Source organism: Phymastichus coffea, unplaced genomic scaffold (assembly GCF_024137745.1).
Source record: "Phymastichus coffea isolate CEN01 unplaced genomic scaffold, Cenicafe_Pcof_1.1 PCOF00085, whole genome shotgun sequence".
In the NCBI taxonomy this organism is placed as follows: Eukaryota; Metazoa; Arthropoda; class Insecta; order Hymenoptera; family Eulophidae; genus Phymastichus; species Phymastichus coffea.
The window spans coordinates 790,438-807,043 of NW_026706896.1; the positions used below are offsets into that span (position 1 = coordinate 790,438).

The following is a 16,606-nucleotide window of genomic DNA, read 5'->3' on the forward strand; positions in this document are numbered from 1 at the left end:
TTGGTCGAATTAGAAATTAATTTCCACTAAATTTAAACAGTTCCCTTAAGCTTTTAAATGTTCTTTAGCAAATCTTTTTACCAGGATATTTTGATATGCGAACACGCTTGTTGAACTTTTGACAAATATCGAACCACAAATGTTAACATTGACGTTCGCCTTGTTGTAAAGTACATTATACGTCGTTAAAAAATAATCTTATAGTGGTTTGAAGAAGTCGATGTATTATCAAAGATGCTGTTATTTGGCAGATTTTGCAGACTTCCTATCTACGATATTTTTGGAATTTTGAATCTTTATAATTATGTACATTAAATTTATAGTAACGTCAGCTATGGCATGTTCAGGCAATCAGTACTCGTCATGTGCTGATTCAAGCTGGTAGTTATTCCATTCCATTGAAAGGTCGTAAAAAAATAATAGCCCGTATTCAAGTATTCTCAAACATCCTACTCTCTGAACGCGCTTCTATTTTCTTGTGAATTTTCTTTAAATCGCTGTGCAGGTGATTAAAAATTAATACTTCTTTTGGCAGGAAAATAGGGAATATTTCCCTTTACATTTATATTATACATTACCGGTATATAATAATAATACATAATCTTTATCATTTTTTATTTGTTTTTATTTGTTTTGTTTTATTGATTTTAATTTCAATGTTCGAATTCGACTATAGGCACAGGGATCTAAGCTGTTTTGCTCATCTTAAAGTTCATATATCTTTTGTATGTTGAATAGTTATTCGTACATTTTTTTTGGAATATTTACATGCGGCTAAAATTCGAATTTGAAAGTTTTTCAATTTTCGTTATTTTAGGCACACCAAGGAAGAGGTTTGTCTACCGTTTTGGTGCAGTAATGATTTTTTTGCAACCGAATTCGGACGAAAATAAATTTAATATGAAACCAAAACTTCGCATAGTGTAAAAATGTTAGCGAAATTCTATATTTAAATACGTAAAATTTTTTTCCTTGTTGAACTTAAATTAAAACTCCTTTACAGTGCTTCAAAACATGAAGTGTAAAATATATAAAACTTATAGCATTCCTTCGCGTTCTATAAATCATGCATAAATAAATAATCATGAAATTAAAATCATATTTACAAAGAAAAATATACAAAAATTACGATTTACTTCGCTTTTCTACGTAGCATGTTCGCATTTAGAATGATCATGTTATCGCAGCTACTAGTAGTTTTTTTTTTTGTATATTAACTGTTACGAGTACACAATCATAACATATTACACATTTATCACCAATCACAAATGTTTTTTTTGTTTACGGATGTAAACGCTATTTACGTCAGGTTTCGGCGTTCCATCCAGCTTTAAAATTCAAACTGGAAGGATAACACAGCTCTCGATCCATTTGACAGGTATAGTACAGATAAAATTTTAAGAAGATAAACAGTTCTAGAGCGTAGATTAGTTGGTGTAGATAGAAATGAATACCGTGTCCCCCGACAAATGAAATAGTCTAGCTGATCAATAAAGATTGATAAAAAATAAAAAGCAAAAAAAACGTGCTGTCTATAACTAATCTTCAATTAGATAATCGAAAATAATGCCTGAAAATGTCTGCGACCGCGGAGAGAATTATTTACTTTTATTCAAACTGGCAGGTGTTTTAATTTGGTACGAATTTTGTCGGACAAACCGCGAGTGCAGTAGTTGGAAAACCGTGGCCGCAGGTAGGTCAGGCGTCCCCGGAAAGCATTTGTCGCGAAAAACCGCCAGGGCGCGCAATTCGAAACGAAAACCACTGAAATGGGAAGCTCAGGTGGAAGTCTCAGTGGCCATGACCTCGACGGCACCGTCAGCGGCGGCGGCCAGCTTGGGCTGCTGCTGATCCTCGTTCAAGCCAAGGTTTTTCGCGTGACACACGAAAACGTTGACGTTGCCGAGGCTAAGACTAACGTGTCGTCGCGGCGTGGGGGCGCAAAGGCTGTTGGATCGGTTGCTTCGTTTCCTCCAGGAGCCGGATGGAACGAGCCTGACTCAGTCGGCGTGCGAGTTCTTCCTGCGAAGCGAGCTCTGCTGTGGCTGCTGCGGCTGCTGCTGCTGCGGCTGCTGCTGCTGCTGCTGCTGCTGCTGCTGCTGCTGCTGCTGCTGCTGCTGCTGCTGCTGCTTGAAAGAGCGACGCGGTCACAAAGGTGCGAGACTCTTGCCCCTCTTGGCGAGTCTGATCTCCAGCCAAGAGTAGGGTAGCACCGAGAGCACAAGCATCGTCGCCAGCCCGAGGACTCGCAGGCGCGTGCAGACGAGGCCGTGGAGGCCGAGGGCCAGCGCCAGTCCTAGCCAGCGCCAGAACAGCGAGCTCGCCAAGGGCCCTTGCCATGAGCTGCCGTGCAGACCCAACAGTAGCGCTGTAAACGGCACGTATTGATTTTGGCTCGCTGATGTTTCATTCGTACGCCTGCAGCCTCTGGCTGGCGTTCGTGTCCGACTTTGAGCAACGAACGAACGAACAAACGAACGAACTGAACAAAAAAAATTGCTCACTGTATATCAGAGTCTCCCAAATGGCGTTGCAAACGCCCCAGGCGGCGGATATGACGTGGAAGAGTGCTGGGTCGTCGCCCGCTGGCCTCCACGTGACCAGCACCAGTAGGAGGCAAGCGTGGAAGGCGAAACCCACGGCTGTCGGTCCAACGCATATGAGGACACACACACACGCACATCGCGTTACGTTTTCTCGGATCGTAGGTGATTCGTGGGGCGCGGAGTGGATAGAACTCACCGATGACGAAGTATCTTCTTATGTGCCTGAGCAGCATCGACAGCGTGGCGCCGGCGAGGGCCTGCAGCAGGCCCAGACTCATGAAGCTGAGCGCCACGGCGTTGGCGCCGCCCAGCGCACACACCACATAAGCCTGCGGCAGAGAGAAGCGCGGGAGTGCTCGAGGACTGGACCGGGGGGGGGGGGGGGTCGGCTCGCACGAACGAGCGACGATACGAACCTCGGTGAAGTCGGCGAATATGAAGCCCTGCTCGAGGCCGATAAACAGGGTGAGCGGCGCGGCGAGCTGCAGCTTTGGATCCTGAAAGGCGCTCTTCACGGCCTTGACCACGGCCTCGCTGCCGAGATGCTCGTTCGCGTTCTGCGGCTCCTTCATGCGAGCGTCGAGGAAGGCGCACGAGACGCCGAAAGCCAGAGTGGCCAGGCCCAGCCACACGCTCACCACCATCTTCGAGGTGTTGGCTGCCATTGTCGGCGCCAACAGACTCTCGTTGTAGAACAGCTTGTCCTCCGAGCAATATTCGGCGCCGCATCTGTTCTCCATCTCCCCTTCCGTCATCGCGGCCGGCAGCAGCAGCGACTTGTCCGTCAACTTTATCAGGATCCACGCTATCAGGCAGCCTGCGAGCAGTAGCGCGGCTATTTACCGGCTGCGCCTTCCGACTTTGCGGGCCGCGTTGCGGCTCGCCCATAAGACTCGAAACGACGGCTCGTTGCTCCTTTTTCATTTTTGACGCGAGCAAACTTTTTGTCGAGTGCACGCGACTCCTCGCGCCTCGCGTATCAGACCACCGTACGACGGACTTTCCGATGAGCGATTCGAGAAAACTTGGCTTGCGTTAACCTCGCTGCACCGAATTTGCCGGTGTACCTAGAATCAAATTGTAGTCGTACTAACCAAATGCCAGGCCCACGTCCTCGGCGAGCTTGACGCCGCGATTAAGCCTCCTGAGGATGCACTCGCGTCTAGTCTCGTCGGAGTCCTCGGGATCGGCGCACACCAGCCCTAGATTCGTCGCTGATACGTTCACGTGAGAGATCCGCGCCAAAAAGCTCGGACTCATCCAGATTCCCATCAGCGCGTAACTCGGCAACAGTATGTACCACCTGGCGTCGTAACGAAAGCTTTCAGTTTTTTTCAGGCCAACGCAAACAGTCGTAAAAATATATGGGAGTCTGTATACACAGCGGCGACAGTCAGTGAAAAGCTCGACTTAGCGAGCTTCCGACTTCGTGCGAAAGTGTACGCGCGCGCTTATAATTTTTGAGTGCCGTTATAAAAGTCTATTCTTTTTATCGTTCTGCCTCTTCCCCTGGCCGTCAAGTCTTCCTTGCGTTTTTTCCGCGCAGCTCTATTTCGTTTTTTTTTTCGTTTTTTTTTTTTTTTTTTAATATTGCGGCCACTGAAGTTGTTCTCTGTTATTACCGAGTATTTTTAAGAGTTTCGAATTAACGATTGGAATTTATGACTTCTTGAATTGTCTTATTTAGCCGCCAGCTATTGTGTCTCTGCAGAGGAATAAAAACGCGCGTTCGCGTGACACTATTCTTTTTTCTTGCCTGATCTCGTAGCTCGAGTTTTGTTTTTGAAAGTGGGGTATCTAGCTTGTAAATAAATTTTCCGCAAAAAAGTAAACAAAGACGACGACTCCGTGGGTAATTACTACGACTGGTAATCATGATTGTGCGAAGTCTTGTTCATTTTTGGAATTCGATGCACGAACATTCTACGTATATATATTCTACGTATTCCCAAAAGTAACGTTTATTAACAATTGGTATTCAATTCACACTCGTTAAAAAGCAACTTTAAGTATACGATTATAAAGTAATATAGGAAGGCTTACTTAGGGTACAGATGAACTCCAACGAAGATGATGGTAATAAGATGACCAATACAAATGGCCAAATTGGTACCAAGTTTTTGCGTGAAAATTGGCGAAAAACAGCTGGTAAGGGTAGCTGTGGTATAGAGCAGAGCCAGCAGTACAGGTCCGAGCTGTGCGTCGAAAGCGCCGAGACCCGCTTGTAGCGGGAACATGGGCAACGTGGCAGCCGACCAACTCGCGTGGCCCAACAACACGGCGGCGCAATGTCTCAAAACGGCCTTTTTCGGCGGCCTCGGGCCTGATGGCGCCGTGCGCACTGCAGCTATGAGGCGACGTACCGACGAGGCACCCGCCGACGAAGACATCGAATCACGGCGACGCCACGACAGTGCCGAGGCTCGTGCCGAACGGCACGAGATCGGCGAGTACGTTGCCATGTGCTGCAATCCAACGGGGCTTTCACATTTTCCTTTCAGGTAAAAATCAGTTTAACGGTGCACGGAAAAGTTATACCCCGCTGAAAGCTCCGGTGAAAGCTCGCAGATTGAATTTGATCTCGAGACGCGGGAGCGCGCGATTTTCATGTGAACAAAACAAGCACGTCGTTCTTCCGACACAAGAGAGCCGCGCCAAAGGCGCAAACATTTTTCAAAGGCACAGCTCGTGCGTATGGTTCACTGCAGTTTTACCCCCGAAAATAAAGGATCAAAGGTGAGCGTCAAACTCTTTTGCGTGCAATGCCAAAGGCTCTCTCTTTGCCATTCACGCCCCAATTGTTATTTGCGCTGAGAAGCTTTCACGAATTACAAAGTTTGAAATACAATGAGCTAGTCACGTAATATCTTTATCAAGCACGTAGGTCATTCGAGGATGCGAAACATTTTCAATTGAGAGAAACGTTATAGTTTAATCCGTTTATTTATCGGTCAGTGTAAACAATCGCACGTGTGTCTTCTATACTCGTTTGTGTGAACATAGATTCTCGCGAAGAATCTATGTATTTATCCTTAATAATTATTTATAATGATTGATTGTTAGACAATAAGCGCGTCAAGTTCGCGTATCATTAGTAAAGTTTGCATCAATACTTTTATTTATTATTCGACGCGCAGTCTTGCCAAAACTGTGTTTTTTGTGCCATAAAAGTCGTCATTTTCTTTTAACCCAATGCATAAATTGAAGAATACAAAGCTGTTGTGAACTCGATTCGAAATTGTCAGTGAAAATATCTCGAACATCGACGCGGCGACCTGATAATAACTTTTACCACGCATACCAAGTTAGTATTATGTATCAATTTGCAGCCAAATCAATCTCTGTAACGTCGAATCACCTTGGTTCAATAAAACGTTGCATATCGTTTTTCCGCTAAATAAAGGCAGAAGAAAATAATACTCTTTAGCATCTCCACGACCCGCTTATACCGGGACGATAATAAAAAAAAAGAAGGGAGAGAAAAGAAAATTCAGCGAGTGACGCATTAGTCGCACACCTCCGCGCGCGCAACAGCGGCACATCCTATTTTTTTCCATTTTCTCTCTCTCTCTCTGTCTCTCTCTCTCTCTCTCTCATCGTGCTGCGTGCACGCGATCGATGCTTCACCAATACGTACGTTTATGTATTAGTAGCGTTTGATCCCGCGCACGAAGAGACAAAGAGAGAGAAAAAGAGAGAGAGAGCCTGGCTAAAAGTAACGAACTGACGGCAACGAACTGCCTTAACGCAAGCACCGCAACTTTATTATTAGGCGCGAGTTGCTCGTCACCAACGCGACCCGCTATTACAATTCCAGCTGCAATCTTCCAAATGGCTTGCGATTGGTTTTTAATTCCACGTGGCTTGCTCGACGCGCTTGGCAATCTTTGCAACTCCCCAATGCTATTGATTTTCAATCAAGCGTTGACTTTTCAATGGGGTGCTCGCGCCGCGCAGAAGCTTCCCACCGCGTGCTCTTTCAAGCCACCGAGCGTCGTCGTACCTTTCGTCGGATATTTGCTTCGACAAAAAGAGAGCACTTTGAAATACGTTTATCGAGTCGAGGTGAAACGACGCTGTCCAACGAGGCGGCCGCGGTGCGCCGGTGTGATTACAGGAAAGGAGCGAGCGAGCAAGGAGCCAGTATGCGTACCTCGAACATGGCATCGTTGTCCCAGAGCTGAGTGGCGTGATGATGATGGCTGCCGCTGCTGCGCGCCCGTTTGTGCGTGTGGGCGAGGGGCGGCGGCTGCGGCGGCAGCCTCACGGGGCCCAGACCGCCGACTGGCGCCGGCCTGTGCACCGGCGACGAGAGCTTCTCCCGCGAGAGCTCGTGCAGGTTCGGCAGCGAACCCATCCCTCCGCAAGCTCGACGACTGAAGCTCACCCTCCGCGTTCAGGTGCTCCTGGCTCTGCGTCTGTGCGGCTCACACGATACATCACGCCCTTAAATTATCGATCGGCTGCCATGCATATCGATTGCGCCTCGAGTCGAATAATTAGCCTACACTCTACGATCATCGATATTGCACTCGCACGTTGGCTTTTTGCCTCGAGCTTCCGAATTCGATTCCGCGACGCTGCCAGCCAGTGCTCGATTATCAATTGGCAACGCGACAATGCTACGAGGAACATGCTACGAGGGACATTATGCCGAGTAGACTTGCACGCAATGCAAGCACAACGTAACGCACTACGGGGCCGTCTTTGCAGCGAGATCCTGCCCCGTCGAGTCCAAACTCGACAATCCGCTGCGGACTCGTTCTTGTTGCGACCGAGGAGCGGAGATTCGCTTGGCTGGAAATGGCACTCCAATTCCATATTTCGCGGTACGTTGCGCATCGATCCTTGTGCTTCACTCTCCTTTCCTCTCGGAAGTAGGACGATAACGCTGATGAAGTACGTACACGCGAACGCATCGCGCTTCGGCTTCCTTGGCGCGTAATCCAACTCACAGCTTCGTTTTCAAACATTTCGCCCGGTAAATGGAATGAGGCTCCCTCGTATATCCTTCGGATCAGCGCTTCGTTTTCATGTTTGGACTGTACTTCCGGCTGAGCAAACATTTGCAACGAGGTGCTCTCTGCCCTTCGAAAACTTATATATTCGTCGAGAGAAAACAGAACCCATCTTGAACGATCGACAAGCGATTTTTTAAGAAAAATCATGACGCGAGGAAAATCGAGGCCTCGAAGAGTTCAGCCTTTCCGGGTGATAAAAAAGAAAAACAATTCCCCGGGAGAAATTCTATTTGGAATCCGTGACCCGTTGGTCGGTAGTTGGGTGCACCTTTATCTCCAGCGAGAGAGGGAGAGAGAGAGCGAAGCGAAGGTCAGAAATCCAGTAAGGGTATAGATCCACAAGCGCAAGCTTGCGACCTCCTTTTCCCGCTCGAACCCAATAACAAAGGAAAAAGCTCTCGAGCCTCCTCAGTCACCTACGCGTCGCTCGTTCCCTTCCACCGCCGCCGCCGCCACCGCCGCCGCCGCCGCCGCTGTTGGATAATGAATTTACGGAGAATAGAAAAATTTCGCCGTGACCTTCGTGGCCAATATTTTGCGGCAGGTAACGTGCACGCTGTATTATTTACAGATGCTTGCTCGTGCGCAAGCTCGCAGGCGCGCCGTCGGGAGTTTCGCCCGGGAAAAATCGTGCGGCCTCGCAGACGTCAAGGATCTTTTATCTGCCGCTCGTCGGCGAAACGCGCCACCGTCGAATGCTCGTTTTATTGCCTCTGCGCGTTAACGTCGATCCGCGGAATCGGCGTAATTTTTCAACGGCGTCGAGACCGACCGCTTGGACCAGTTACCAACGAGGTTTGCGGTTTTTCGCAACACAATTGCAGTCGTTCCGAACGTAGCCACAGCTATCAGCCTAATTGTTGGCGACCAGTTCGGCGAGTTCGCTTCTCGTTTAGATGTCGCGCGAGACTCGCAAATTCACATCGATCCTCACTCGCTAATTGTTTGTTCGAAAGATCGATCTGCAAATAATAAGTATCCATAATTCATTGCGTGACAGTCGAAACACGCCTATTACGTAAAGATCTCGCGCGATCCTTCTAACACCTTCCACCTTTATGATTTTTTGCTATCATTGTTGTGTGTTTGTCTCTCTTGGGCGTTGGTTCAAGCCATTGAAGTATGCAAACGAAAAAAAAGCATTGTCGCAGGCAGTGGCCAGTCTTTGTAACCGTGTATCATTATATTGTCCAGGCGGAGGGAGAGCGGATTCGATGCTACGACGTGATTTACGTAACGGAGTAGTAATGTTGAATACCCGGAAGATGAAAAAAAAAAGAAAAAATTTGTATTGCTGCTGTCTTTTTTAGGCTTTGCCGTTTAGTCAGCGGAGACGTTGGTGCGGTCGCTTTTGCGGTTTGTTTTATGTCACGTGTCGGAAGCTTGGGTTTTCGAACTTGGCTAAATTGAAGCACGCGCGCGAAGCGATTACATTTACAGGCTCGTTATGAAACTGACCAATTGCTCCTGGCGATATGAAAAGAATTTTTATGACCGTTTAACGAGTAATAATTGACTTTTTCATTACAAGCGTTTTGAAAAAAATAATGCTAGTTCTTTTTTTACATTTACTATACAGAAAAAAAGGAATTAACATTGAAAACATGGATTAGTAATGACCAGCCGAGAATAATCGATCGAGTCGACGCGAGTTGCGGAGTGAATCAACTTTTACAGCAGGCTTCGATGTGTCTGAATTCCTCTTGGTAAAAATCAGGCAGCGAAAGCCGAAAAGTCTGAAAAGCCGTAATAACCGAGAAAAGAATGCCCCAATGACATCGACAATTAAAAAGAGTAATACGTAGCCGTTATGCGCATATTTTAGCCTATTCAATTATTCTATATTAGTCTTTTCAATTATTTATAACGTTTTATGGCTTACCGTCAATTACAAGCTATTGCAATGATAAAGTAGACTAGTGAAACATTTGGCTTTGCTAAACTATTATTAAGCAGTTGTAAATTGTTGCTCACGTTTGTCTATTCTTCAAAAAATTCAACGAGGTATCCAAGTTTCGTATGAAACAAAAAGCCAATTGAAAAGTGGCACTCCTCTTCCGCGAAAATATGTTCTTTATAAAAAAAAAATACTATCGGTTGATTGAAAACACTTCAATGAAGTATATCGCGTTCGCGTGCAAATAGCGCAGCTCAATACGATGTATGTCCCCGTGCGGGCCAACAAAAAGTATTGTGTAAATTTGCAAGCGACCTCTCTCTCTCTCTCTCTCTCTCTCTCGACACAAGCCAATATTTAGCTACGCTAATCCTACGCAAACAGTAAAACAAACTATTGGCATTTTCGCTATCCGCGTCACGTACGCGTACGGCATGCGAGCTCGACACATATACGTGGAAGCACGGTGATAATAAACGAGGCCTCGATTCTCGCGTTAGATAATGAGAATATACGATTGTATTATTCTGTTCTATCGTAGCCTTGATCGAGAACTTGGCTGCTGCAACTTTGAGATAAATATTGCCGAGATAATTGCCCAAGGCGGAGAGAGAAAAAAATCATTGCTCTTTTTTTTTCTCTCTCTCTCTCTCCTATTTACGCGTGCGCCTCGCGGAGGCGCTTTAATAACCGTTGCGCTTTGTTGCGTATTTGTCACGTGATTCGTTCTTCTTATTTTTTTTTTTTTTTTTTTAGTCGGCCGGGTAGATCGTTTTGGAGCTGAATATAAACGTCACGCGTGATTTATTGCATAATTTAACTTTTCAAAGCGCGCGCACGATATTAAAGTTGAAACAATGCCGCGCGAAACGCGCGCGCAGAAGTCGTATCGCGTGCACGTTTTCAGCTTCAATTATATGCGCGTATTATACGTATATACTGCGTTTCGTGAAATTCGCCCCGCGATATTCGAACGCAACTAGCTTGCGTTTCATTCGATACTCCGTTCCGCGGAAAACAATCGCCAACGTAAACTCGGAGGCTAGCTTTCGCTGGACAAAACGACATTGTGAATAAAATGAATGCGCGACGTTTATCGCGCGACCTAACCAAATCGTTGACTGCGATCGCGCGCGCGTATACATTTGCCACCCAATTGATCGTAACTTTGGCAGGTCGCGGCGTGCTATCGCAAATTGGACGCGCGCGACATTAATTGCACGCCAAAATCAGTCGCATATGGCTGTCGAATCTGCATGGCCTTAATGGAGCGCCGTGGAAACACAAATGACAACTGCACGGGGAAAAGCGCGGTTCGGAGGCACGGCAATGTGAAACTCGGCGCTAGAGAGAGGCGAGCCCCCCTCCCCTCTCCTACTTCAAACGATTATGTAAAAATATAATGTTTCATTAGTGAGTCGATGGCGACACGACTTCGATTGCGAGTCGGAGATTCGCTTCTATTTTTCGTCTTTCGCCCCGCGGTCGATGTAATCATACGTTTAAACGAGATGAAAGGGACGAGTTTACGCAATTAAAGTGCTTCCCTTTAATTTTCACTCGATCTGTGGCTGCAGCGCCGAGTGGTTTTCGCCGTCGTCGTCTGGCCTGGGCGACGATTCGATTGCGAGAATCGCGGGAGGTCGACTACTTGTTTATGTCGAGCGTATTGATTTTGTTCGTGTATTACCCGGCGCACGCAGCAAGAGACGTCGAGGATGATGCACCGTGTTCTTATATTCAAATTTTGTACGAATTATTATCGACGATTGTGCGTCGTAAAGCAGCTCTTCCAGTCTCTTCTCAGCGATGACGAGACAATTTACTTTTGCTGACAACTCGGTTCCGCGTGTGCACAAGGGTTGGAAGCTGATTATACCCCTAGACGACCTTGTGTCTTCGAAAATGAAAGCAAACGTTGTCGCCGAAATAGGAACAGGATGAATTTTATTGAGTCGCGTAAAAGGTCTTTTCTGAAATAATACGAACAGCCGTCAGCCGTCGTGAAATGGGACAGCGATAATTTCGAGAAGTTGGTTGTTGAAAAAAGCTGAGGTGATATAAAAATCGCGTTGACTGCATTTGATTTGGCAGAACAAATAATCAACCTACACACACACACACACACACACACACACATATTGTTAGCAAACAATGAATCGGCTCTCAGATCCAAATACAATATCTATTTGTCAATATCATCAGAAAGCATGGTTCCCTACAAAACAAATAACGCGCATACACAAGCGGTTCTTGCACGAGGTGGACGTTGATGGAAGCTGAGGCGTGATGGATGCCTGCGCACGTGCATCCAGTCAAATTTATATCCATCTGGACGTGATTGGATGTAATGTTCACGCTGCTTTGGTTAGTCTTATCGGGAGAATCAACTGCGATAATTGCGCCCGTAAATGTTCGCGAGCATTCAGTTGGGCACAACAGGCCGACGAGTTTACTCACGCGGTCGTAACTTGGAAAGGTCGGCGGTGCGGCAGACGACTGCATCGAAGGTAAGTAAACTTGGTTCGGAATGCGTCGTCGGGGCCATTAAACGCGCAAACCGGGTACAAAGTCTTTGTCGACACTTGCGCTCGGTGCCATCCACACTCTTCGCGATCGATATTTATCGTTGACATACGTCTAGCCGAGCTCCGAAAATTAGCCGGACAAACCGATCAAAGCCGGCGACACTATTTGTTTTCCGCTCGCTCCCACTTCTATCGCGAAGCCCGTGCTATAGCATTACACGCGCGGGCTATAAATAAACGACTAGTGGGGACACCGAGGAATAATGCGTCGTTCAATTAATCATTTGTCGCTCCAACTTCCGTCAGCGTGTTGTCGCCGTGCTGTGAAATAGAAAATCGAGAGGGCCTCTAGATCGCGCGCAGCTGCCGAGCGCGATGACTCGTGAACCGTCTTATGTATATTTGAACGCGCGCGCGAGGATGCAATCGCCTGCCGTCGAAGGCAAGCCACTTATTGTTTCGTTCTCTTCCTTGCGCCGCTCGATTTTCCACGCCTGTTTCGATGATCGACCGTTGTCACGGCTGTTGCGTAGGCGTAGACCCTCAAACGGCACGGCTCGACGCGTGCCGTTTCACTGCCGCGCTAATGAATGGGCCGTGCCGGATACAGGGCAATTAATAATCGTTCTTGCTGCATACGTCGGCCGATCGCTTGATCCGTCGGTCAGCCGTAGTTCGTCCGGATTGCGCGTCACGTATACGCGTCAGTTGACAAGTCAACGCCCGGGCGTCCGTTTTCGTTGTCGCCAACGTATAAAAAATGCGATCGCCTCGTCTGTCGTTTCTCTCTCTCTCTCGGATTCACGCGTGTCGTTAGACTCGGAGCTCGATTGGGCGAGCAGAGAAACGGGAATCACTTTGACGTTAAAGAGAGAGAGAGAGAGAGAGAGAGAGCATTGCATTGCATGCGCGAGCGACCTGCGCGTCTACGCTACGGTTTTGCAGCTGAGCTGCAGGCGAATTATTCTCGCCTTCAAAAAACTCGAAGAATTCTGCCGAGCAATTGGCTGGATCAATCGAATGAAAAACAAAAAATACCAGAGTCTATTCCCCCGACCGAACGCACGTACGGTAACGTCTGAACTGATCGCGTCGTGCGCGATAAAAACTGGTGATCCTCTTAATCCAGGAAGTTCGAAAGCTCTCTCGTATTTCTTAATCGGCTTGCACGTCGCGCGATATTGATATCGGGAGGACGAGGTGGCTGTCGCGAAAATCGCATCGATACCCGAAAGACTTGCGTTGGATTTTCCGCCGACATCGCGTTAATTGTTTTCAGAGACACGGCCAGCGGACCTTTTCCGTTATACAGCGATATTTTCGTGCAAATCGCGTGGCCCGTGAGAGAGAGAGAGAGATAGAGGCGAGCTTTTCTACTACTGGCCTGTATGTGTCTCTTTGAGTTGTTTACGCCTGTTGAGTCTCCAGCCACTCGTCATTCACAACATTTTCAAGCACAATATCGTATCTCTCTCGGCATTCACGCTGCTGCGTCGAGTGCGTTACTTTTGAAGGCTTATTTGAACGTTTTCTTGTTTTTCTTTTTTCAATGGAATTTCGAAGTTCGCCGGGTGTACCCAACAATTTTCAAGTAGCTTGTATCGCCCTCAAAGCCTTCGCGTTTTAATTAGAGGATACTTGCGTCTGCTAAATATTTTAGGTTTAAATGATGACCTACTCTCTTACATGCTTTGACACACGCCAGAGATTGCGCACAGACGTTTCTCTCGCGTATAATTCCAAGTACTTCTATATACCCCACAAACGCCTACGTAATCGCGACCTATTTATTTTTAATTCCAGTTTATGGGCGATTTGATGATCGAAAAAAATGGCATCTAATGGCGTTCGTACGTCGGAGAAAAGGCATAAAAGTATATTATTCTCGGCTTAATACCAAAGTATCCTATGCGCGTACGACAAATACTTGCGAGAATGTAAACATCGTATCGAATGATTCCATTAAACTGTGTACGAAGCTTTTGGGGGGCACATCGACGATCAATTTGAGGACCCGACGAGTGCTCACCTGCCCTTCCTCCAACACATTGTTCGTCGCAATAAGAGAGCATCGCCACGCGTGTGCATTATTCTATTTCCAAAAAAAAGCAGTCGCGATTTATCAGACTGGTTTCTACTCATTCCGTCTCTAGCCTCGAAGAGAATTGCGATGTTGACGTATTACGTATATCGTGCAGCATGACGAATGCGCAGATGTGATTTTGCGAGGGCACTGCGGCTACAACTATTTAGTGCCTCTCCCCTGCTCCTCCTCGCGACGGATGAAGCTCGTTTGCAAACGACTCCCGTGAAATTTACTGCGCGCATGTCGTCGAGCGCGGCGCGCTATTTATTCGCGCACGGCGCCCAATTGAAAGGAATCGCGGAATAAATATGTCGCGCGTTACGTAAAAATGGGATCGCCAATAACGGAAACCTCGTTGCCTCGGTCGCATTATGAAAATCAACTTTTTCTACAACTACGTGATCGCGCGCGCGCACACGCCTCGTTCGGGTGCGCGAGCCAATGATAGGAGCTGCCGAGCGACCGAGCCTCTCCACGCAAAAAAGAAAAAAAAGAAAGAAAAAAAAAATTCCGTCTCGCGGGAGTTTTTTAGTCTTCCTTGCAATAATATCGTGGCGCTCGCGTCTGATTAAAGTAGGCCTTTGGCTATAATAATCATCGCGTGCCTCGCCCACGGAATAAAGCGTGGAAATTTTCGAAGCGGGCCTTGTCTCATGCTTTATCCCTGCTTGCCTCGATGCCAAGGGGGCGATCGTCGCTTTCACCTCGGCGTCTTCTTTTATTTTTCATTCTGTGTGGCTCACAAGAAAATTCGTAGGAAGTACAACGAAACGGGAACTCGTTGCCCGAGCTATGTACCGAGTACCGAATCTGACTTGCTTTCCCATCGATGTAACCACTTTTTTCAATGTTTTCCCAGGCCGCACGACGTCTCTCGACAGTCGAGCAGGAATTCGGCAAATCGCCGCCACCTCTGTACAATGACAAGTCATGCAGCCCTCGAGCTGTTGGCGCTTCGGAGGGGAAAAAAGGCTGGCAAGGCCAGCGTGTAGACCGAAGCTCCGAGAGAGAAAAGAAAAGTTTCGCCGCAAGTTGAATCGCGCAGCGCAGGAAAGCCCTGAGCTGCGAGCGAACGTGTATGAAACTTGAACAAAACCAACTTACGGCATGATCCAGCGAAGGCTAAAACCGGAGGCTGCTGCTGGAGTATCTCCGCCACTGGGTTTCACGCCGGGTGTATCCTCCCGTCGCAGCTTCCATCCGTCGCCACTCGCAGTGTTTGTTTTGCTCTCAACGATGAGGAGAAAAAAAGGGCGAGTAGCGACGAGGCGGCGGAGAGCGAGGCAGAAAAAAAGGCCGCATAAGTGTATGCGAAAAAAGGTGGAGAGCGTAGGAGAGCAGGAGGAGAGAGAAAGCGAGAGAGAGAGAGAGAGAGAGAGAGAGAAACAGAGAAAGAGAGATAGAGAGAGAAGAGAGAGAGAAGAGCGAATCGCGTGCCCGCGAGGGTTGATTCTGCGTCCGCGGCTGCAGCAGCACAGCTACTGTCGCGCGACCGCTCTCCCTCATCTGGGACGGCCGCAGGATGAGACACTACACAGAGGCAAGGGAGACTGCTCCGCCAGCCCTCCCCACTAGCGTTGGCGCAAGCGCGCCTGCCCTCCCTTTTACTTTCCGCTGCGCGCACGTCCATCGCCTGAGCCTCTCGCTTTCGCCGTCGCGTTACCGCGCGCAACCCTCTTCGCGCGCGCTTTGCCTCTCTGCTCCTGCGAGAAGGCAGCTACCTCTCGGCCATGCGCGAGAGCTTGGACTCCCAATGGCAATCGTTCCGTCAGTCGCGACGCTTGCTTTTTTGGAACGATCCCGTTCCGCACGTCCAAGCAGTCTCGGTCCGCGTATCTGTCAGTTCCTTCAAATCTCTGTCGCGCGCTGTTCTTTATACATCGTCATCGTCATCGTATCTGCCGTCCGTGTTGTAGTAGCACACGGAGCGCGCGCGATAGTGAGGGAAAGAGAGAGAGAGCACAAAGAGGCAGGCGCAAGCTCCGGTCGATAAAGGGGCGATTGCGTAGTCGAGCCGCGCACACAGCAGGCCCCAGCTCGAGCTTTTTGGAAATTCCTCGAGGTTAACCCCACCACCATGCCAGCGTGGGTGGGCTGAAAGCGAAAGCTCTGCGTGTGTACCTGTTGATAGTTGCTCCGTCGTCCGTGAGAATTGGCAAGTGCGTTCGACGCGAACGAGCTAATTCTTGCTCCGAAGCTGTCGTGGCTTATCGGCTCGAAGTTTTCGTTGAAATGCCCTTGTCGCGCTGACCAATCGCGAGCTCGAAGCTTGATTTTCTTCAGAGACTTCCACGAAGTTTTATTTTTTCTTTTCTTATTTATTTATTTATTTATTTTTTTTTTGCCGCGTGCGAACTTGCTGTGGACGTCGCTTTTCTTTTGTTATCGATTGCCTTCGCGGATGATTGGCGAAAGCTCGCTTCAAATGCTTACCACGCGACGCCAAAGATACTCCGTAATTTCTCGTTAGTAGCGTTAATTATACGAGTTTCCTCAACTAATTCTCAGGTGATTTGCAGCAGCTGCTG

The 16,606-nt window shown here is 47.9% G+C and overlaps 1 protein-coding gene across 3 annotated transcripts; it reads right to left on the reverse strand.

Moving 5' to 3' along the window:
* Positions 1–40: 40 nt before the first annotated feature.
* On the reverse strand, positions 41–15,588 carry LOC131668931 (UNC93-like protein). 3 transcript variants are annotated; one of them, XM_058943426.1, is made up of 8 exons: positions 15,183–15,588; positions 6,700–6,964; positions 4,590–5,011; positions 3,641–3,849; positions 2,963–3,363; positions 2,743–2,875; positions 2,505–2,642; positions 41–2,368 (listed from the first exon to the last, which is right to left on the reverse strand). In XM_058943426.1, exons 2-8 carry the CDS (start codon positions 6,901–6,903, stop codon positions 2,148–2,150), a joined length of 1,728 nt encoding a protein of 575 aa, XP_058799409.1. In that variant the 5' UTR covers positions 6,904–6,964; positions 15,183–15,588; the 3' UTR covers positions 41–2,147. The 3 variants fall into 3 exon arrangements, with proteins under 3 accessions (XP_058799409.1, XP_058799410.1, XP_058799411.1); XM_058943427.1 differs by having other exon boundaries at positions 6,700–6,992; XM_058943428.1 differs by lacking the exon at positions 6,700–6,964.
* Between the last annotated feature and the right edge of the window lie 1,018 nt (positions 15,589–16,606).